The sequence below is a fragment of the Typopeltis vanoorti genome, chromosome 11 (genome assembly GCF_054136105.1).
Source record: "Typopeltis vanoorti isolate ZY-2024b chromosome 11, IOZ_Tvanoo_1.0, whole genome shotgun sequence".
Lineage (NCBI taxonomy): Eukaryota > Metazoa > Arthropoda > Arachnida > Uropygi > Thelyphonidae > Typopeltis > Typopeltis vanoorti.
Genome location: NC_143559.1, coordinates 105,856,302 through 105,880,853, shown reverse-complemented (window position 1 = coordinate 105,880,853; position 24,552 = coordinate 105,856,302). Strand labels below are relative to the sequence as shown.

At 35.9% G+C, this 24,552-nt stretch overlaps 1 protein-coding gene across 3 annotated transcripts in view; it reads right to left on the bottom strand.

Moving 5' to 3' along the window:
- Ing3 (Inhibitor of growth family, member 3) overlaps nt 1–24,552 on the bottom strand; it is a 192,757-nt gene that overhangs the window by 17,575 nt on the left and 150,630 nt on the right. For all 3 annotated transcript variants that reach the window (XM_090400953.1, XM_090400952.1, XM_090400954.1), the window contains 3 exons: nt 17,617–17,933; nt 8,695–8,873; nt 1,802–1,994 (listed from right to left, as the gene is read on the bottom strand). In XM_090400953.1, the coding sequence (XP_090257079.1) occupies nt 1,802–1,994; nt 8,695–8,873; nt 17,617–17,933 (689 nt within the window). The remainder of the gene's footprint in view (nt 1–1,801; nt 1,995–8,694; nt 8,874–17,616; nt 17,934–24,552) is intronic.

The following is a 24,552-nucleotide window of genomic DNA, read 5'->3' as shown; positions in this document are numbered from 1 at the left end:
TATTATGCCTGTCTGCAACTGCTTTGGTGCTCACCGAGATACCCAAGCAGCCTGACACACTCAAGTCAGCCAGCCCAGCCTCAATTTAAGGCTTTTAGCATTTTGGGCCGAATTTCATCATCACCAGCAGCCTTGCCCAATTTTAGTGATTTTATTGCTAAATGGACCTCTTCTGCTGTGAAACTAGTCATCACCCCGATCTGCACCCCTTGGATGTCCACAACTGCTGGGCCACCTCGGTTAAGAAGGCTCTTAAAAGTATTCCCTCCATCTGTGGAGGATATCCTTCTCGGTTGTTAAAAGTGCACCATCAGAGGCCTTAATTGCCCTTGCTGTGCACAATTTCCTCCCTCGAAGGTGGCGGATGGTCTGCCAGAATACTTTGTTTGCATTTGCATAGGATGAGTCTAATCTTTCTCTAAAGGATTCCCAAGCCTTCTGCTTTGCTGTCTTTACTGCCTCGGCAGCTGCTTTTTGTGCCTCAGTGTACCGGAAATGCATCTCAGATGACCTGACCCTAAGCCATGTTTAGGCAGGCCTCCTTTTTTTGCCCGGACAGCTTTTTGGACCTCATGGTTCCACCAAGGCATCCTTTTCTCACGGCCTGTCACCACGACGAGCTGCTTTTTGCCACAGCATGAGAGTGCAGAGGCAGTGACAGCAGTTCTGAACAGCTCCCACCTCCTCCTTAACATCTGCAGTATGCTTGGGAATCTCTTTGAACCTGGACGAAATGGTTATCCGCAAAATTCTTCCTCACAGCCTCATTTTCTAGTGCCTCTCATTTCACGCAGTATAGCTGCTTAGGCCTACCAGTGTTGATGGTAGCATCTGGTTTCTGAAGCGGTAGAGTGCAGACAACAAGGTAGTGGACAGTTGACAGTTCTGCCCCTCTCCTCACACGAACGTCCAGCACTGAGGAAAATAGGTCTGCTGAGACTATAAAGAAATCAATCAGAGACCTTAATAATAATAATAATTATTATTATTATTATGATATTTGGTATACTGTGGAAGATAATTACTTAAGATACATATTATTACTTTGTTATACCCTGTACACACACACACACACACACACACACACACACACACACACACACACACACACACACACACACACACACACACACACACACACACAATCAATTATTTTAATGCCATGATACTTAAAAATCTCATGACAAACTTATTTTTTTGAATGATAATATAGGTATAACTACATTTCCAGCATACATAAATAAATCATGCCACTCTCTTATTCTTAAAGGATTTTTAGACAGCATGATTTATACCAAAAGTAGGGACACTAAAAATGAAACAGTGGCAATTTTATTTTTAAATCAAAATGTTACCATACCAAAGCATAACAGTATTACATTTAAAAAAAATCATTAGTTTTTTGTGCCTTTGAAATTATTACAATATCGTTTAATTGGGACACACTTCTAATACAAAAAGGATAATTAAAAAAACAATTATGTTAAAAAAAAGTGAAAAGCTGCAAATTGAGCTTGTCCTTAAACAGCTACATACACAAACAAAAAAAAAGACCAGACTATCAGAGCTAATGTGATAGCCTGTCTCTGATGACTATGAAAATGTTTAATTCAGTTATATGAGGTACCCAATTAATTCATATTTGAAAATACAGAGATCAGTGTGTGTTTAATTTAAATCAGTCCTTACCTTTAATGTTATAAAGCAAATTATAAGCATTTGCAAAACTAAATTAAACCGATTGTTTAATTTTGTTTTTATCATGGGATATTGTAATGAAGGGCTACAAACATTTACTTACATCTTCATTATCACAGGCAACCATGTCTCCATAGGATACTTGATTACAAATACAATAACGTGGTTCACTGGGATCAAACTGCCAGTCTACTGGTAAACCATTCTCATCTACTAATGAAGAGTCACCAGAATCTTCACATGGTGGTGGTGGAGGTGGAGGTTCAACAGGCTGTGATTGAGAAGCACGTGCTGCCCTATAAAAATCAAATTTATGGCAGTTGTTTTCATTTCATTAAAATTCAAATTATGTCATTATTTTATATCCAGTTCTAACCATCTTGCCTGTTGTTTAAGGTACCTCTTTCTATTTCAGTATTCCTTCTGTATATCCAAGTTACCATAAATATTAAACACATTCATTAGCCAACATTATAGTACTTGCTCGCATGTATTGCACCAGTGCTAACAGATATGTGCACTATGGTTCAGGAAAATCTTGAAAGAGGAAATTAATTCATGGCAAAATGAATCAATAATGTTCCAACAACTGCACATTTCATTTAGTTTACCTATGCTTAACACTTTAATTGTTTTTAAGTAGCAAAAATAAAGAGGCAGTCATGTATGTAAAGACAGCTAAATTAGTGAATAAACAAAGAACACTATAAAGTACCTTTGAAAATATAACACTGTATAGATTTTATAAAAGCTGATTTCTAATAGAATTTATTTATTGGAGCACCATTCTTGCAGTTAACTGATATAGAAATTAACCTTGCTTTGGATGTAACTTTTACTTTTACTGTCAATATTAGTTTTATGTATCATGTTTGCAAATCTAATCACAATTTGAAAGTTTAATTAGCAAATATGCATAAAAGTATTAGATATGCACTTGTATATCTGTAGAAATATTAACTACTATGAATTTTGAAAAATCCTTAGCTTATTAATTTTACATAAAAGTTATTTTTGCATTTAAGAAATATATTCAAGATAATTTTGTTATGCAAATGAATGCAAACAACTGTATTAAGTTGCAATTGCAATTCATTGTTTATGTTTATTTAAGTTGCATGTTATTCCCTATATACACATACACTGCTTGAAAAGAAGTCAGCAGACAACATAGCGTGAGGAACAAACAGTCATGGCGCCCACCTTAATAAGATGTAAGACTTCCTTTCACTGAGATGACTGCAGAATCCTAAAGGGCATACTTTCCACAAGCATAAGATAGTGATCTATTGAATTCTGGACCATTCTTGCTGTAGGCATGTAATGAGGTCCTGGACTGTTGTCAGGCAGATGTCCCTTGACGTCACCTGATGCACCAGTTCATCCCACAGATGTTCAGATGAAGTTGAGATCAGAGTTCTGGAGGCCAGTCAAGTGTGGTGGCATTCATTGCCATAAATCACATAGTTACAGCAGCCTTATGACACGGTGCATTTTCTTGCTGAAAGAGACAATGGTCAGTTCTGTAGAAACACACAAAATAGGAAGTATTGCATTGTCCAGAATGTTCAAATACTTCTCAGAGTTCAGTATTCGTGGCACCACAAATAGAGGTCTGAGGCTAAATAGGAAAAACAGGACCATACCATCATCACATGCCACCTCCGGAATTTCTTACTTGGGAGGTTACACACTCTGGTAAGAGACATTCACCAGGCATCTGCCACACCCAGCCATCTGTTTGGTACAGGGTGTAGCGTGATTCATTGCTCCATAACACAGTTTTCCAAGCTTCCACTGTACACACTATTTGCACCAGATGATGCTGAATTTTGGTTTGGGTAATGTGGGGCTTGCATATTCCTGCCCTACCATGGAAACCTATGCTGTGAGCCTCAGTTCTGAATTTTTTTGTGCAGATTCATGTTCCAGTCAATGCCCAAAACATGCAGAACATGTTGGCCAACAAATATCATATTATCTTTCATAGAACCCTAATGTCGCATTCAGTCGATGTGGTGGGTCATCCAGTGCAGATAGCACTTGCAGCTGACTCCCTGCACTTCCATCTCAGTATGGTATCAGTGACTGTTGACCCAATTTATCATCAATTTGCCAAACAGATAGGTCTGCAACATGGCATCCTATCACATATTTATTATCACTTACTCAATGATAATAAATGATTATACACAAATGTCAAGGATACAGTTGATATCTACATCTGTAATATGCAGAGAGAGACCATATCAAATGATGCAAAAGCATTGTTTAAGTTTTTCAATCCGATAAAAATTTATTGTAAATGTTTTTATTTCAAACATTTATAATAAGACTATATTTTAAAAATCATATTATTATTGACAGAAATTAATGACATGTTGTGTGTTTTGGCTTTACAACTGCTTCAATGTGTTGTAGAACTTTCTTCTAATTTGAATTTTGAATGTGCTATTCTCTGTTTGGGGAAGGAAAAAAAAGCTCTGATGTATTGTGGAGCTTCCTCCACTCTTCATTTAAAGCTCCACTAAGGAAGACCAGTCATGCCATGATATTGCATTCCAGTTCATCATACAGATGGTCATTTGGCCAGGGCACAGAGCCCTGACTGAATCATGGCCACTGTAATGCTTCATTGTTATTCTCTTCAACCATGTGCTTACAATCATTGTTTGTATTCCATCTATCAGCGGTTCTAACAGGCACTTAAGCACTCATGACCTTCCAACTATTCTTGGATTTCTTAAATGTAATTCAAGGATAAGGTGATTAGCCCTATGCCTGAAAGAGTGTCTGATGTCTGTAGATGCGTGTGTTCACGGGGACCAGGTTTGCCTGTTCTGGGAGACAAAAAAAACAGAGTTTCTGGGTGAAATAAAACCCCTACCTCCCTATGAGATTGGCTATCTTGCCTTTCGTCGATAGAGACCAGATAAAGGTTCATCACATCATGGACAGGAATTGAACCCAGGTCTTTCTGACCAAAGACTTCATCTATACCAACTGAGCTACGGAGGCTCTCATTGTTTGTATTACTGAAGCACTGAAATTCCAAAATGCAGGACACATACATTTTTCCAAAATACCAATATTGAAGATAATGTTAGCATGATTCCAGGCATCATGACTAGTGAACCTAACTAGTACCCAATACTACAAGAAGCAATTTTTATACTGCCACCTCTAAAGTTCATTGTTGGAATAAAACATAGGCAAAAAAACACTCTCTAGATCTAAATATATCACTCAGGCTGGAAGAGCAGGTAGCATGACTTGTTACTCAACCAGGGTGATTTAAACTGATCTGCATATTTTTTTAATATGCAAATTCTACCAACAAAATGTTATAAACCTATTGTACATTAGTACCATATGAACTATGGATCAAATAATCAAGAAACTACTCTAGAAATTGTTGATGGTGGTGTTTAGGATTGCAGCTGAATCCATTAAGGCCATGAAGTCAGTGCATTATGTCTCTTAATTGCATATATTCTTCTAGCCAGCTTCGTTTTTTATAGGAGAACTACTATAGAGACCCAACATGGAATCTTTTTAAACCACTTCATGCTTCCAGTAAACAGAATGGTGGTCTCACACTAGACGAAAATTCATCTATCTTCCAACTAACGATATTCACAACATCCATGTCCATAGAAGAATTCAAGTTAAAATGGTCTACAGACTAGAAAGAAGAGGCACTATTTATTCAAATAATCAACCAGCAAGATTACGTGTGCTCTCTGGCCCATGCTAATTGATAATGTATGTGGATTGTTCATAAGGCATCTGATGATGTCCAATGAATCTATGAGTGAATAATGCCATAGAGAATGAGGCTGAGATTGGCTGGAAGGAGATCTATCTCTAGAAAAGGAGGCCTGGATAAATTATGGTCAGTGCTGCAAAGAGGGGAAACTAACATCCATCGTGCATTTAGAGGGAATGCTAGTTAAGAAAAGATCCAGTGTATTAAAAAATGATCAGGATTCTGATATTTGCAGTTGTCTATTAACTATTTATGTTTGATCATGACTGAGAGCTAATGACTCGATTTCCCTTCTGGGAAATCAAGTCATTCCCTTCTAATGTCAAATTAGAGCCAGTTTGTATAATAAACATTAAAGTCTTCCAGGAAGATCATCTCACACTTTGGATAATTAGACTGCATAAAATGAACTTTTTTGAAATAAGTAATCAAAAAAGACAACATGGTTGTCTGAATTGGGAGAGTGATAAAAACATGTAAATGAAAGATATAAAGTGAAGTAAGAAAATCTTGAGGCAGAGCATATCAAAAAGCACTGATTCCAGATTTGACAGCTTTTGAAAGGGAATGCCTGATTTGACAAAAGTGCCTATTCCTCCTTTTTTGCAGATCACATCATGCAAGATGCAGAGAGGGACAGTAGTTGTGGAATCACATAATTGTACTTCTATTCGTACTTCTCCTTGATCCATTGACAGACAAAGCACTCACACCTGACTCTGGTAACCCATTCCATTCATTTACCACTCTCCAAGGGAAAATTTTGTTCTCCTCCTCACTAACCACACTCTTGCTCATCTTCCAGGGATGACCTCTTATCTCCCCCCCCCTCCAGCAAACTGCTAAAATATTTCCTTGCATGAATCCTATAGAACCCCCTTTAGTAACTTAAACTTTTCTATCATATCCCCTATATTCTGCCTATCAGCCAACTTTTACAACACTTACAAACACTCAATCTATTCTCATAGGGAGCAGCATTCCATAGCCCACTCACCATCTTGGTCACATGCCTCTGGATCTTCTCCACTACTTTCTCATCCCCAAGAAATCCATGTGACCAGACCTGAGCAGAGTAATCCACATATGGATATCAAGACCTTATAAAGATGAATGATAACTTCTTTATCTGCTTGTTAGTGTGTTCTTCAATAACCAAGTAATCCTATTAACTACCTTTGCAATCTTAGCAATATGTTCTCTGAACTTCAACTCTTATCCTATTTTGCATCATCAGCAAACAACTGAATATTTCCCTTCAAATGATTTCACATATCATTTATGTACAAATTAAACAGTAGTAAGTGGTCCAAGCACAGTGCCTTGCAGCACACCACTAGTCACCTTAAACCTTAATTCTTCTTTTCCATGGACATAATACATTTTGGTATGTGTGTTCATCAGCAACACTCATATGCATATTACCAGTTTCATATTCATCCCCATTTGTTCCAATTTACATAACAGAGTTCCATGTGGTATCCTGTCAAATATACAACAGTATCATCATGTAGTAAGACATTCCCTTTATCCAACTCAGCCACCACTGTATTATAAAAAGGTAGAAAATTACTAAGGCATGACTGACCCTTCACAAAGCCATGCTTCCCCCATAGAATGGCTTTGTAAATTGACATTTTAAACACTTTTACTACTACTCCCGAGATACTTTGACCTGATTGGTCTAAAAATTTATTACAGCAGTTTTAGAGCCTCCTTTATGCAAAGGAATTATTTTGCCATCCTTCCACTGTCTTGGGAACTTCCATAGCTGAGGCATATGTTATACAGCCTAGTCAGAGATATTGCCAGTTCCTTCTCACATTTTCATAAAACATACACTGATATCCCATCTAATTCCATGGCTGCATTTGCATTGAGATTCTGCAATATCCTAAATACTTCCAATTCATCAACCTCTATTCTTGCTTCAATAGTTGAGTTACCCAGTAACAACTATTTCATGTACTTCTATCACATCACTATCATCAACTTGTTAAAATTGTCCTTCCACAGTCACTCTTTTTCTCTTATTTGCTATATAATGACAGAACTCTTTGGGATTTCCTTAAGCCTGCTTGACTAATTTCTTCTCATAATCTGATTTTGCCTTCCTTACCATGATGGTCACTTTTTTTTTTTTTTTTTTTTGACTTATAATATTTAGGAGCTTGCTAATCATCTTTTTTGCTTTTTCCAATAATGCTTTCATATCTTTTCTCATAAAATACTTTTTGCCATTCAGGTCATCACTGACAGCTAAAACAATAAACCCTTTCACCTTACCTTTTTTGCATCCTGACAGCTTCAATTTATTAATTTTCATATCAGGGACATACCAGACACCATAAAAAAATTCTTTTTACCCTCTTTTTCTCATTTATTCATATCATCTAGTTTCTTATCATGTACTTCTTGATTTTTTTCTCTTTTCAGCTTTTATCTCTTGATGTTTCTGGAATCTTTCAGTTTCATGGTTTTTCCTGCGAAGAATTACATATAAACACACTATTTCCTTCTTAAGGTCCTCTTTGTTCTCTTGACCGTTCAAGTGCTGTGCTTTCAACATTATCACCAACATTAACATTTTCCAGATTTCTGTCAAAAATAAAAATATTGTTTACTCTACTATCATGTGCTTTGTTCTCTCCACCCAACTAACACTCACTTTCAAAATACAACTATTCATTCACTAGTCTCATTCTCCTTCCATAAATCTTTCAACTTGTGCAATGAATACATCTCATATGTACTGTAATATACTGCACTGAACAAAATTTTGCATATTCAACTCGTCCAACAAAAACATCTTGGCCGCTATTGTGCTGCTATGCATTGGCACCATACTGGCAATATGTACTTTAAAACAAATATACAATTTTTTTCTTAAATCTAAATAACTGAATCTATCACACACCCATATATATATATATATATAAAAAAAAAAAAAAAAAAAAAAAAAAAAAAAAAAAAAAAAAAAAAACCTATGATAACTTAACTTAAATATTATTAACTAAAATTTTAAAAAATTATACATCTTTCAACACATTCCAGACATGTGAGTTGTTTGCCACCATTTTTTTTTTTTCAATGCCCAGAAAGAATTATGCAATCCTAAAGTGTTAGATAATTTCAACAAATCATTAAACATTTATAGCTTTAAACTCGTGGTTACAAACTATTTATTTAATTAATTAAAATTCAAAAATTTGCATGGCATGACTTACTTCTTTGACCTATTGCTAGAACTCTTAACTTCAGGTGGAGTTCCTGAGGTACCAGAAGTTACAGTTAAGGAACCAATGTCTCTACTACCCAAGGTAAATTCCCGGCCAAGTGTTGGAAGACCTGAATTGATTGCTTCATAGCTTGCTTTCAAACTAGCTGTTCTCCTACCTTGTTGCATCTGCAAAACAGAAATATCACAATGTCAAAAAAAAAGTTTTCACTCAGTTTGAATAATTCACATTAGAAAAACATTATTCTTGCATACAGATATCTTTCATTTTTTAAATAAGAAAATAATCTAGAATCGATATGTTTTTATATAAATAATTCTATAGCCTGAGCAAGAAGGGTGACTTAGTATGGTAAAAGAAAGCTAAATCAGATTTTGAGAGAAAAAGAGCTAAGTAGGTCATGAAGATAAAGGATTTTAGTGGAGCTTTAAGTTTGCAGAAATAAGAAGAGAACAGATTATAATTGTTTTGGCACAAATGATTTGAAAGAAGATATAAAATTGTTAGTAGAAGCAAAACTGAAGAGTAAGAAAGAAAAGATTGTGAGTCTACTGCCTCCCTATGACAGGATAGAATTGAGAAGAAGGGTTATGAGTGCCAATGAATCAATGAGAAGATTAAGGAGGAATGGTGTGCAGTTTATACAGGGTGTCCCAAACTTCACGCAAGATTTAAATTTAGCGCCATTTGTGCGGTAAAGTGTTGCCAATGAGAAAAAAAAAGACAGCGTGACAGCTGACAGTTCAGGGTTATTAAAAATAGAGCGCTACACGAAAGAACAATGCATTTTCATGGATTATGGAACAACAACAAGTGGATGCTTATTTTTCGAACAAAACCAGCGATGAGGCTCATTTTCATCTTGATGACTTCGTTAATCGACAAAATTGTCGCATTTGGGGTTCAGAAAATCCACGAGTGATTGTTGAGAAACAAATGCATCCACAACGTGTCACTGTTTGGTGCGGATTTTGGTCTGGAGGCATCATCGGTCCATTCTTCTTCGAAAATGCGGCTGGTAAGGCAATAACAGTTAACAGTGCTCGCTATCATGACATGATAATCCAGTTTTTTGTGCATAAATTGCAAGATATGGATGTGGATGACATGTGGTTTCAACAAGACGGTGCCACATGCCATACAGCCCAAGAAACAATTCAATTACTGCATGAGTTCATTTCCTGGTCGTGTAATTTCCCGTTTTGGTGATCAGAATTGGCCGCCCAGATCATGTGACTTAACGCCGTTGGACTTTTTTCTTTGGGTTTTTTTGAAGTCTAAGGTTTATGCCAACAAGCCCACGACCACCCATGCCTTGAAGGAGGAAATTGAGTGCTGTATCAACGAAATTCAGCCACAATTTATGCAAAACGGTCATGGAAAATTTCGACAACAGAGTGCGTATGTGCCAGCAGAGCTGTGGAGGCCATTTACCCGATATGCTATTCCATGCATAACCCTCTACTGTATACTTTATGAATCAATAAGAAATTACAATTTTTAATTAAAAACCTGTGTTTTCTATCAAAATTACTTCTTGCGTGAATTTTGGGACACCCTGTATATGCACTGAAGGAATTGGATGAACATAAGGATCTGTGTATGCCTGATGAATTGCACTTAAAGGTTTTGGAGATAGGTGCTTGAAGAAAGTGTTGTTCAGTGAGAGTCTGAAGTGCAAAATCAGGGAAACTAGAGATATTGGGGGGGGGGGGGGGGGGGGGGAATGCAATCAAACATGTATAGCCATCCCTGGGATAGATAATTATCAGTGCAGGAATGATTATAAAGAGCTGGGTACAGTTTCGCAGTTTTCTTATCTGAGTGGGCAGGTAATGACATTATGGAAAGGTATCTGTGGGCCCAAGAGGATGTTGAAATGCATGTACATGAGTGCCCGAAGTATCAGAAATAAAGGAGAGGAGTTTCCTAGCATTGGCCAGCTCAACTTGGGCAAAAATTATTGGCATCAGCGAGACCTGGTTGTCAGAGAATGAAGTTACAGGGATAGAATGTAATGGATACTGTATTTTCAGAGAAGATAGAAGAAATAGAACAGGAAGAAATGTATTATTAATGATAGCTGAGAAACTTCAACAAAGATAAAGTTAAGAAAGATTGTAGATCTGATGGAAATGTTTCATTTTAGCCTATCTGGATTTTGTATTTTATCCTATTGGTAGAGGCCAATAGGACAAAATATATTGTTGGTTGCTGCTATAGACTTGGGAATCCAGAAGAAAATGTGGATGACATGCATCACCAGATTAGCACAATGAGCTGGCTGAGCAATTATCATGGGAGACTTCAACTATGGTGATATAGATTGGAAGAAAAAAAGGACACATGGCAAAATGGAAATGGAATTTATGCAGTTACTAAGGGATAGTATAAAGCTGAGAAGGCTAAATCATATTTCAAGAGAAAATTAACTGAAGCCAAAGTAAATCCAAAAGAGTTTTTTCACTACGTAGCTAGCAAGAAAAAGAATGATTATGAAAAGACAACTTTACTCACATGGTGGTAGGAAAGTGACAGAAGCAGTAAAGACTGCTTAATAAAAGTGGAAGATAATCGTGTGGAAAGGCTTATGTGTTCGTCACACATGTTGATTGGATTTTAATGGTATAGATGCGAACACAGATTGATAAGAAAATAACTATTTATTAACTTAAACACTAATATTCAGCTGGTATTATATCCAGCATCTTCAGAGCATACAAATAAAGTTTGTTACAGCAGCAAGACAACCGCAATCTGGTGTAACAGTGGACCAGTATGAGTAATTGTAGCATGCAACACAAAGACTAAAGTCCTAATTAGGTGCCATCTAAGTTAAAAAAAAAAACAAAAAAAACAGATACTAATTTGATCTTAGGGATGACTGTTCTCCCAAATCTTTGGCAGATTTATACAGCCATACTTGTTGAGGTTTGGAGTATGTTTCAGGGCTTCTGTTGATTCCAGGAACAACCTCTCTGACTTGTAAGAGCTTCTGTGCAGTACTTTTGTTTCTCTCCAATTGATTCTGTGTGCAGGGTCAATTGCATATTTCATATTTATTAATATTTGTATATTAATAATAATAATTACTTTTTATTATTACCTACACTACCAGTACTAGCTGAAAAAAACCTAAACTGAGTAACAAAATCTGAAGAAAACATGTAGAGACACAATATAATCTTACATCATACCAGCCTGGAGAAGGGGGGGGGGGGCATCACCTGGATGCATAAGGCAAATACTGCTTCCAGCAGGGAACCAGTGAAAACAGTGAAAAGTCAGTACCTGAAACAATTTTAAACTTCAGCAGAACTGAAGAGATAGCATTGATATAAAAAGCATCAACTGAAAGAGAGGTGGAACTAGCAGAAAAATTAGAGAAGCAAAAATGTCAAATTAATTTAGATTACTGAGACTAAGACAAAAACAGATGAGATCCTTCTCAATAATGATTTATGCATGAATAAATCATCAACAAAGATGATTTATTCAATGGGAACCGATTTCAAGTAGAGTAATGTGGGAAACTTTCAAAATGGGGAAATTGAACAATGAGACCTATTTATGCCTTGGTCCTTGGAAACATTTTCTAACAGGAAAGAAAGTGAAGAATTGTTTGAGTCATTAGAGAGGAGAGCTAACACAGAGAAAAAAGGAAAAATTAGTTCTTCTGGGACACCTAAACATTAGAGTAGGAAATGGATCTGGACATACAAAACATGTTTTGGGAAAATTTGGAAAAAAGGACTACGTTTGTTATAATGACAAGTACTTGCTAGACTTCTCTCAGGACATAGAGCAGTTATTATCAATACCATGTTACAAAAGAATTTGAAATATTCTAAACTTGAAATTTGAGTGCATAAGGAAGTGATCATCAGCTAGCACCAAGCAAGATAAAAAAAAAATAAGATTCTGCTGAAAAGAAAAATGTGAACTAAAAGATTTAAAAAGAATCAAAGTTGAACAATTCTCGGACGTGAACTGTTGCTCAAATATAAAAAAAATAAAGCCAAAACACCTTCCAGACTGAATAACAAAATCTGAAGAACACATTAATTGAGCATCGCTGATCGAATATCATCTACTCCAGCTGCCTTTCCAGATTTCAAGTTTTTGACGACTTTTTCTACCTCAAGTATTGATATGTCCTGTTTGCATTTCTCTTGAAAATTTTCTACTACAGTTCTGTCACTACTTGTCTTTTTTAATAACTGAAAGACTGTTAGTCTTTCAATACAATTACTCCAGACATCTAGGATATATGACATCCGACCCAAAAAATGAGGTAACCCTATAGCTTGAGAACAGAGAGGAGAGACAAAGAGATTGTTACAGAACATGTTCTAATCTGTCACTGTGAGCCTTTTCTCACGGGTGACACTCAGTCCACTAAGTATGAGTGGACGCGTGTTCAAATATAGACGTTAACTTACCCTCGGTCGGAAAATGTTGGGAGTGCAAGGTGAACAGTGAATTAACATCAAGTTTCTTGCGAAACTGAAGAAACCCGCGACGAAAACTTTTCAATTATTGACTGAGGCTTACAGTAAAAAGTGCATGTCTCGTGCACGCATTTTTGAATGGAACAAATGATTTTTGGAAGGCAGGGAAAGCTTGAAAGATGATGATCACCCAGGCTGCCCATGCACCGCAGTTACTGATGACAACATTAAAAAAGTGCGAGATGTGATTTGAAAAGACACATGGTTGGGTGTTCGAGCTGTAGCTGAGAAAGTTCATTTGGACAGGGAAAGTGCCTGACGCATTTTAACTAAAGATTTGAACATGAAAAAAGGCTTGAGCAAAAATAGTTCCAAAAATATGGTCAGGTGAACAAAAAGAACATTATGAGGAACTGTGTTTGGACCTAGTGCAATGAATTAAGGATGAACCAGACTTGTTGAATTTGGTAATTACTTGTGATGAAACGTGGATATTTACATTTGATCTGGAAACCAAGCGACAATCAATGCAGTGGAAGTCAGCAATATCTCCAATACTAAAAAAAAAGCAAGCATGAATCATTTGAAGTTTAAGGCCACGTTGATTGTTTTTTTTTCAATATCCAAGGTAATTGTAATGGCAGAGTGGGTTCCCAGCAGCCAGATGTTAATTCAGCAGTATTACCTTGAAGTCTTGATGAAACTGCACGAACACGTGAGAAGGAAATGACCAGAATTATGGGGGAAACGGTTGGATTTTGCACCAAGACAATGCACCAGCCCACAATGCTTTGTCTGTGAAGCACTTTTTAGCTAATTGCAACATCACTTGCCTTGAGCACCCACCTATTCGCCAGACCTGACTCCGTGCAACTTCCCACTTCTTCCCAAAGATCAAGTTGGTGCTCAAAGGAACCCATTTTTCGGTAGAAGATGTGAAAGCAAAAACAACGAGGATCCTCAACAGCCTTTAAGAAAATGATCTGCAGAATTGCTTTGAACGTTGGCAGAATCATATGCAGCTGTGTGTCAACTCAGAAGGGAACTATTTTGAAGGAGATCATAGATGATTTTCTCAATTTGTTAAATAAAAAGAAATACGGGCACAGTCTCATTTTTTCTGTGTCAGACCTCATACTTATCTTCAGTTTTCATGTCACCTTCATTATCTTTGATTCCTTTTGCAGTACTTTTTCTTCCATTTCTAAGCTTCTTCAATAGTTCCACAATATTTTGCTAATTTCCTTCTATATTCTTACCAGTCTTATTATGATTTCTGTTTCATAGCTTACTTTTCTTATAATTTTCTCTGTATTCTCTTAGGGCATCTATTGAATTATTTACTAGGAACTTTTGGTATGTTTTCTTCTTTTCCAGAACTGCTTCTTTAACTTCTTTTGTCCACCATGGTGTTCTTCTTTTTCTATCCTTACAGACAACTTTATCACATGCATCCCTGGGGGAGATATCAATCAATGTTTTCTTCACAGTTTGCTACTGAGAATCCAAGGTTTGGTTCTTGTTTTCAAATGGGTCCATTCTTTCTTCAATAATGTTTGTATAGTTCAGTCTACAATTTACCTGTAATAGCTGCACAACTAATTTCTTTTTCAAAATTTTTTACATACTGTTCTTTTCAAAGTGATATTTAATTTTATCCTACTTATAACTAAGTGGTCACCTCCAATTTCAAATTCTCTGTACACTCTTGTATCCTGAACCAGCATGGAGATTTCACTATCAACAATAACATAGTGAATGGGTCGATTCTTATTTCTTGTGTCTTCTCTCCATGTGAACTTGTGCACATTACTTTGGACCATGGTGTCAGAAATGACTAGTCCATATCCTGAGCAGAAATCCAGCAGATACTTACATTATTAGTCTTACCTTTTTCTCCAAATTTTTCCAAAACATTTCTATATGCCTGGTGGGATTCACTTTCTACTCTGCTGTTTGGATCTCCAACAAGTACCACTTTTATATTTTCCTTATGTCGCATCCTGCTGTAGTGACTAGAATAATTTCTTCACTGTTTCCTTAGTAGATTCTTCTCTGGGAGCATAGGCACAAATAATTTTCACTGTCTATTTCCCCATTTTGAAGTTTGCCGCATAACTCATTGCATATATATTCCCCCCCCCCCCCCCCCAGTTCTTCTGATGTTCTTTATAGTGTTTATTGCACTTGTTTGTAAATTATTTCTTATTCGTCATTTCATATGCTGTCCACTTTTGAACATCCTTTAACTGTTCTAACAAATTTTATTTCATTTCTACTACTTGAATTCTGCATTCAACACCTGCTCCCATTCAACTTTCAAACTATATAATATTGTTAATATCGCTATGATCTTGTTTTGCAGTGCATCGTTTGTCTGTCTTATAGTACTAAAGATTGCTAGGAAACAATGTAATTTATTGTCATTCTCAATATTAAATGTTATGTCACATCCTAAATATTGATAACATGTTATTACCCATTGCCAAGTTTTTAATTACTAATTTAGTTCACATGGATAATTTACACAGAATGCCAGTTTTATTCTTTAATGGAATTCATAAGATGTAACAAGCACGTACAAGTTTATCGTTGCATAGGCTTCTGTGGGGAGAGAGAGAGAGAAAAAACATATTAGAAATGTTATTGCTGGTATTATTCCAGATGAAAGAACCAGATGGGATAGAATCATTTATCTACTAGTTTCGTGAAAATTCTCGTGTTTCACATCATCAGGTGAAATGCATGAATAAATTAAAAAACAGGCTATAACAAGTAATGTAGTTAATGAAATATTTGAACAGGAATAACAATGGAAAGCATGCATTTTCTATGCCATTGTCTGCTGCAAATTAGTGGTAACAGGGTGCATGTTGTGTTGAATTAGAGAAGGCCAGACTTGATGTAAATTCATCCCTTGTTTTCTCTTGTACTGGAGGATGTTTGATCATTTCAGCTGATTCTTTGAATGCTCTTGAGAAAATACTGTAGTCTATGTGAAGCATTTGGTTTGTTGCCACAATACTTGATGTTTGGGTTGTTATACATCTTACAGTTGTGTATGCTGCCAGTTCTGTTTTGTATATCCTTTTGCCCTACATCCTTGATGCATTCAGATTGGTGTACCTCTCCTGACCTACCTGTGGAGTGTGACCCACAGCTACAGTTCATCTTGTCGTAAACCAGGTTTTTTGAAAGGTAGATTTGGAGGTTTCAGGAGATTGGAGATCTAGTTGAAGGGATAGAAGACAACCTTTATATTTTGTTGATGTAGAATCCCTAATATTTTATCTGAGACTGATTGTATATAAGGACAAATCACTCTCTTCTGAAGTTTTGTTTTTTATGTTGATCCGACTATCTTGAGGTTGACATCGAATTTTGTTGGCTTAACGTTCTATTGTAACCATTCTTTGCTAGGATGGTGCCAAGGTATTTGCGCTCTTGGTTTCTTTTATCTGTAATATTGGAGACGTCAACAAGGAAATGAGTTGATGGTATATCACCCCATGTCTTAAGGAAATGTTCCAGGGAGTTAACAACTTTAACTTATTCCTTTGGCTAAATTACCACTTAGCCAAAAAATTAGCGGCCACACTCAAGGAATTGGTAGGTCAGTCCCCTTCCTACATAAAAAATACACATTTCATAAAAATTAAAATTAAAAACATTACACTCAACGACCAAGATTTATTAGTCAGCTTTGATATAACTTCCCTTTTCACCAATGTCCCGATCAGTGATACTATCTCACTCCTACAGAACATATTTCCACAAGACATCATGACCCTCTTTGCCCACGTACTCCGCTCTGGATATTTCATGTGGCAAATGAATTTTTACCTTCAAAAAGAGGGTACAGCCATGGGCTCACCACTTTCCCCCAATTGCTAACTTTTAGATGGCATTGATGGGGTAGATGGTGTTGTTGTTGGTGGAGATGAGAGTTGTAGAGTAGGTGCCCTCCCTCGATGAGTCTTTGGACTCCCTGGAGGTGTCATGTAATAATAATAATATATATATTACAGTTAAGCAACATATACAAAATTAATCTTACATGTAGATACCTATATGATTTTTTTTTAATGGTAAGAACAAAATTTTATTTTTCGTATGTCCATAACTTTCTAAATTCATTTGGCTTTCTTTACTTAATGAGGTTAAAAATACTGGCTCCCAAGCATTCTTTGTACTACTAAAGATGTTGCCAGAAACATGTCTGAACTTATAAGAAACATGTCTGAACAATCCTTAATGTGTTTCTTGATATGATTATGCAAAGAGAGTTCAGATGCATGTCTCTATAAACTGTCTTTGGAATGTACAAAAAATGTTTTAGAGCAGATGATCACTACTTTCAATTAGTTAAGGAAAGTGTACATAAACCAACTGCAGATTTTGTTGCCAAACAAGAGACCATGGATAAATTCTTGAAGAGTTCTCAAACAGTTTAATTTACCTGTTGTGTTGCTGCAATTGCTTGTGAAGCGGCTGCAGCAATAGCATTGCTGCCAGCACCTAGGCCATAACCAAGTGGTGGCTGCGATACATTCACTCCTTTGTCTGAAGCCGAGCTTCCACCTGAACTATTACTGCTTGTGGATGAGGATGATGAAGTTGAGGAGGAAGAATGACTTGAAGATCCTGCAGTTGATCCTCTGTTGGTAATTGTTTCCCTCATCACCTCTGTTGCTATAGTTGACAATACTTTATCTGTTGCCACTCTCTTTTCAGGGGGATGGCTTGTAGTGCTTCCTTGCTGGGAATATTTTCTTTCTGTAAATAAAATTAAAAAGTCTAAGATAAAATGGCTTATAATGTGAAATTTTAAATAAATTAAGTTTTTTATTAGAAAAATAGGTCCACCCCCCCCAATCTTTTATTCCAAATGTCCAATATTATTCACTTAAGTGAAAACTAAGAATAGTGATAAAATTTTCATGAAATCTGAGAACAGAAAATTTTGAAATAGAATTTATCTCATATGGATGCTTAGAAGTTGATTATCACTTATATTAATGGAAAAAACATGTCTAAAAATAATAAATTAACTAAATTTATTTAGCTAATTAGATTATTAAGCCAAAATTTTATCTGGATCACCAAGGCATCTTCATGCTCACAAAAAAAAACACTACGCATGGGCATTCAAGCACTCCCAACAAGAAGGTAAACACAGACTAAGTTGTAATCTGACATTTCCACGGTTTAATAGCTGTTTATTAAGGTGCTGATATAGCAACCACATATTCAGCAAAAAAAATTAGTTTTATTAGAACAACAATAAAACATGACTAGTTTTGTAGGTCATCAGAAGAAAAGGTCTTATATTAATTGATTAAACAACTAAAACGTATAATCACATAAAAATTACTAACCTCAACAGTCTTCTAATACATATAAAAGAGTGAAAACAGTTGAATTAAACAATGTGAAAGTAACAGACCAAGAGCTAGTTAATGCTGTCACATTCTGTAAAATAATGTGTGTCATATTCGAAGTCCAAGAATATCAGATTTTTAATAAATGCAGATCATGGTATAGTATCAAGCCTTGGTTTTTTGCTACAATGTGTAACAAAACCCAAGTGGATATGAAGCATTTCTGAAGATTCCATAAATTTTCTTATATAACAGTCATGATCAATGTGCAAAATTTTCATTTTTTAATTTTATACAAAAGACTAATCCCAATCTATATTTTCTTTTTTGCCATCTTTTACATGTTCTAAAATAGAGATTTCTCTCTCTCTCTTTCTCTGGAACATCCTATATAATAAATGCTGCAAGAGCAGTGAATTTTATATACTTCAAGTGTTTATATTTTATTTTATTTTTTATGGGTGGATGTGGAGGTTTTGGAGGATGCAAAAATCTAGAAATTTTGTACAGTGGGATAGAAACCACTTTAATGTAGCATTGTCAATTTTGTCCCTTACATTCTGAAAGGTAAGGTGATTACATTTCTAAAATCTACCTTAACAGATACAAAAGGAAGATGATTAACAAAATTGAGCAATGCTTCATTAAAGTGGTTTCCACCCCACTGTACAAGATTTCCTAAAGTTCCTTCCAACAAGCTAGAAGTTTTCCCTCACTAAATCCAGTAATCCAATGGGTAAAAATCTCCCTTTTATATAGAAACAAATATAAATCAGAGACTAATTTTAGAATCTACAACAGTACTACTACATTCTCCAAATCTCAACAAATTTGGCTGCTTGTTTACCAAAAATCTGGAAGACCATCATATTAAAACTTCCAGTAAGATTTCATCACCTCACCTACAAGTTAGGGTGCAAGTTAGGACTACAGGATCATATGTTTTTACACTCAATGTGTGTGTGTGCTTTCTTGTTGGTGTGCCTGCATGCACAAGCTTAGTATATTTCTTTGTGCCTAGAAAAATGCATTGCTGATCAAGGCAAAGAGTCTCCGTAGCTCAGTCAGACGAAGCCCTTTGGTCGGAAAGATCTGGGTTCGATTCCCATCAGTGGTGTAAGGAACTTTATCTGGTCTCATTCAACTAAAAGAGTTAGCCGGTCTCATATGGAGGTAAGGAGTTTTCTCACCTAGAAACTCAGGTTTTTTGTTCCCCAGAACAGGCAAACCTGCCCTGTGAATACACATGGATTACAGTCATGAATATGTCCCAGCCATACCTGAATAAAAATTGAGGGGTTGGGGAAAGCAATGGTGAACTACCCTGTAAAAATCTCACCACGAATACTTTGTGGGCAATGCCTACAAAGTCACCTACAGTCGGAAATGAATGAAAGGGAAAAACCAGTAGATCAAGGTAAAATATTGTCTTAACAATATAATTAGTAAAGAAATTCAGTTAATTATTATCTTGTACATCAACATGAGCGAGAATGCATATAATTAAGACTGAATTAACATATCTAATTGTTAATGATGTTAATGTAACTTAGGCCATTCATTTATACAGAATGGCCTATAAGTTACAAAAGGGTTTAAACATTTAATAACTTTTTCTTTATTAATTTTTATTCTTTTTTGTGTTATAATGAAATACAGAAATTGAGATTTTTTTTTTATTAGTTATGACAAACCACATCATATAAATCCCTTCCACCTTTGGCTTCACTTCTCCACTCCACATTCCATGACAACTGTTAATGTTTATGCCACAGTGCACTAATTTCTGCACGAATGTTCGTCTTCAGCTGCTGGATAGTCTGAGGCTTGTTTATATACACCTTTTCCATCAGGTAATCCCATAGGAAGATGTCAGAGCTGTCAGATCTGGAGAATGTAATGGCCAATTAATTGCAGATCTTTGCAAAATTATTTGCTCACCAAATATGTGCCTTAGGAATTCTGCTCTAACAGTGCAGGCAGTTAGGGGATTTTGACAAATTTTGACATGAGACAAGAAATTTTGAATCTCCTAGAAGACCTCTTCCCTCCAGACATCTTGAATCTTTTTAAATATTGCATAAATGATACTTTTTTCACCTATAAAGATAGAATCTGGGAACAAAAAGAAGGACTGGCCATGGGTTCATCATTATCACTGGTATTAGCAAACCTATTTATGGAAAAATTTGAAAACAATGCTCTTAAGAATTACCATAAAAAACCAAAAATATGGCTATGCTATGTGGACGATATTTTCATCATATTCAGTGGAACAACAGATGAAGTTATCAATTTCAAAGATTATCTCAACAATTTGCACAACACCGTAAAATTCACTTTAGAACAAGAAAAAAATATAAAACTTCATTTTCTGGATATTCTATTAGAAGTTAATGAAAAAAGTAAACTCTCCTTCTCAGTATATAGGAAGCCGACAAACACTGGAAGATTTCTAAATGCAACCTCACATCACCATCCTTCACAAAAAATAAGCTTAATTAAAACTCTTTGAGACAGAGCATACAATATCTCCAGCACACAAGAAAGATGTAATGAAGAACTAAACTACTTAACACAAATCCTCCAACAGAATGGATATGAAACAAAACCCATCAAGAGAATCCTTAAAATGCCTCCAGCTAACAACACAATAAAACAGGATTACAAAACGCAATCTCGCTTCCTTATATCAAAAATGTTACAGATAAGCTAGCCAAATTAATGAACAAACACAACATAAAAGTAGCCTTCCTTCCTATGGAAAAAATCTCAAGATTCCTACATCCACCAAAACCACCTCATCATCCTCTTAAAAAACCAGGAATCTACAAAATCCGTTGCTCTTGCAGGATTTGCTACATAGGACAGACAGGAAGATCTGGAGAAATACGCATGGCTGAACACCAAAAAGACGTACAATACAAAAGAGAACAAAAAATGGGTCTTGCTTTCCATACCACTTCCACTGGACACGATATACTCTGGCAGAAAATGACGATGTCATACACAGAAAACAACAGTTATATAAGAAAATTTAAAGAAGCTGCTAATATGCTAAAAAAACCCAACCCAATGCAATAAAAATCAAGGTTTAATTCTCCATCAAGTGTGGTCAGCTCTAATGAAAAATCTACCTCGGACTGTATGAACGAGAACAAGAACACGTGACATCATCCAGTATTGTTCAACGTCAATAACGTTATATATCTGCATTCTGTTATTTGAGTTTTATGAATAGCCAGATGGTTATGATTTGTATTTATTAATTCTCTTGTTTAAACTTTAAGTTATACTATTTACCCCCTGAAGATGTAAATCCTACGATTTACACAACTTGTCGGGAACTATTATTTCAGTGTTTTATATAACTGAATAATAAAAAAAAATGTGGTGTAATCACCGAAATATATTTTTTGAATACATAGTCTATTTCATTTCTTGTTTTCTGTCCGGTGAAATCCATGTCCATCTTCTTTTTTCTCTTTTCATAAAGAAGGAATTTCCAATTTTCAGCTGGTGGATAAAGGCAAATTGTAGGAGTCGCCTTCCTTTGTTGTTCATTTTCTGGCTGCCATAGTTTCCAAGAGCTAAAGCCTTTTGTTGCTTAGTGCCTACCTGGGCATTAAAGTCTCCCATTATGATGGCCTGGGAGTTGTAGGATGTTATTACTAGTGCAAGTTCATCATAGAACTCCTCTATTTTTTGCTGATCATAACTTGTGGTGGGAGTCATAAACCTGTATTATTGTTAGTGATTTGTTTTTTTGATGAGTCTCTTGACTTCATGGAGGTCTGTTGATACTAATAATATATCACATCCAACTACTAATTCTAGAAATCCCACAACTTCTCAGCCCCAGAATATTGTTTTCAATGTTGGGGGGGATTTTCACCAAAGGTCTTCTTTAAATTTCTTGATTCTCTCCAGAAGAGGATAGTTTAACTAAATAATCCATTCTCCAAATGCAATTGTATAGACGGTCTGTTTCTTATGTCTTTTATATGGGTGCCTCCATGGATGCCATATCACTGTTCCTCTACTTTTCTCTAGGTCTATAATAACATTTACAGTCTAACTGCTAACCCACCAGCATGCTTTTTCTCCTCTTTCACTTCATCTGCTTCTATTCTCTGGAAGACCTTTTGTAAACAAGGTTTCTTCTTGCTTAATCAGTACACACACACTTGTACTGTAGGTTCTTCAACTTCTTGTGTATGAAATTGATATTTTAAAAATGGGGGGGAAAAACAGAATTATGCCGAAGCAACTTAGGCCACACAATAAGTACATTATGTTTGTTAACTGTGAGAGAGAGAGACCCACCAGCTAACTTACCACTGGTTGAAAAGGGCATTCCAACTATAAAAAGTAATCATTCCAATATGGTGAACCACAGACTTGCAATTTTTCTGTTTTGATAGTTGAATGATTACAAATTTCACAATATTGCTGCAGAAGACATCAAGAACACTAGCTGAGACCATTTTTACTTCCATAGCATGTCTTCTATAGTATCAAAAATAAGATTTTTTTTTTTTTGAATGGGCCAGGAGCCTGTGTAGCTCAGTGGATGTGGCGTTTGCACACCACTGCGCTTGGCCGCACGAAGGAAGGCTTGGTTTCGAGTCTAGTCGGCGACTAGAGGAAATTTTTCTAAGCCTTTTTTCGACCGGTTCCCGAGTTAGTCGATCTCTGGCACGGGCAAGCAGGTTTTTCCTCCCAGAAACTCGGGTTTTTCGTCCTGTAAACTCAAGAAAATCGACCATAGAACCCACATTATTTCAGACATTAAATATATTGTGTTAAGGTTAGGGACCACGAGATGGCGGCACATTTGAGCCATCTCTCTTCACTGCGTACCGCTTAATTAGTGATAGCATTGGGCCATCTATCGCTGATTGGTACCAGTGGAGATCGAACTGCCCACTCAGTCTCCAAAAGTTAGATAGGACTAAATGGCCTCGCCTACTCCCATATACGGGAATAAAAAGGCGTTAGCTGATTTTTTTTTTTTTTTTTTTTTTTTTTTTTTTTTTTTTTTTTTTTTTTGAATGGGCCAGACATTTTCTGCTATTCCTATTATCTCATCTCTTAACCCTTCTCCTTCCTCTTGATCTCGTCTCTTTGGGAATCCAAACTATAATAAGATCTATCATCTTTCATCCGGGCTAAATGGTCAAGCCCAGTTCTTTAATTCTTTGGCATTTTTGAATAATATCAATAATTTTTGTGACCTGCCAAATGCCTGAATTTTTATCTTTTAATGCCCAAAATATTACTATAATTTCTGCTTTTCTTTTTTCATTTTGGTCAAAGTGCAAGTTTGGGTGCCATATATCAATATGGACAATATAACGAAATCCAGCAGTTCCCTTTTAAGAGAGAGAGAGCAAATCACTTCATTTACTGGCCCAATCTCCATTTTACATTTCATGCTTTGGTTACTTTGAACTATACTTCTAGGTCTTGTCTATATTGTTGAAGGATATTATTTATCCCACAGGTATCTCCTGGCACATATTCAGTGTTGATGCCTGCTAACAAGACAGGAATTTGACTATTTTTGTTTTTAAAATTTATATCAAGTCCCACCAGCAGGCTTGTGTTCAGTTAATCTCCATCAATTCAGTGGGTTCTTTCGAGAACAACCTCACTGAATTGATGGAGGAGAAGATCATCACAAAATCAAAGATTTCTTCTTTCCTAAGATACTGAATCATATATATCCTTTCCAGTATATTTTTTTTTCTTCTTCTTCTTCTTTTCTGAATACTTTCAGAAAAGTATTCAGAAAAGATTCAAGTATCACTATAAAAAGTTGAAGGGTTAGGTCACACTGTTTAATACCCTTACTTGTTTAGTTTTCTATTCCATTATTTTTCCTTTCAGAGTGAATTGTATTGGCTTGTTTTCATGTTTTTTCTTTATGGTGGGTCTTTTCTTTCTATTATTTGTATGTTTTCTTCATATTCATCAGAGATAAGGCCTGTCTTTCGCCATTGGTGTTTTGT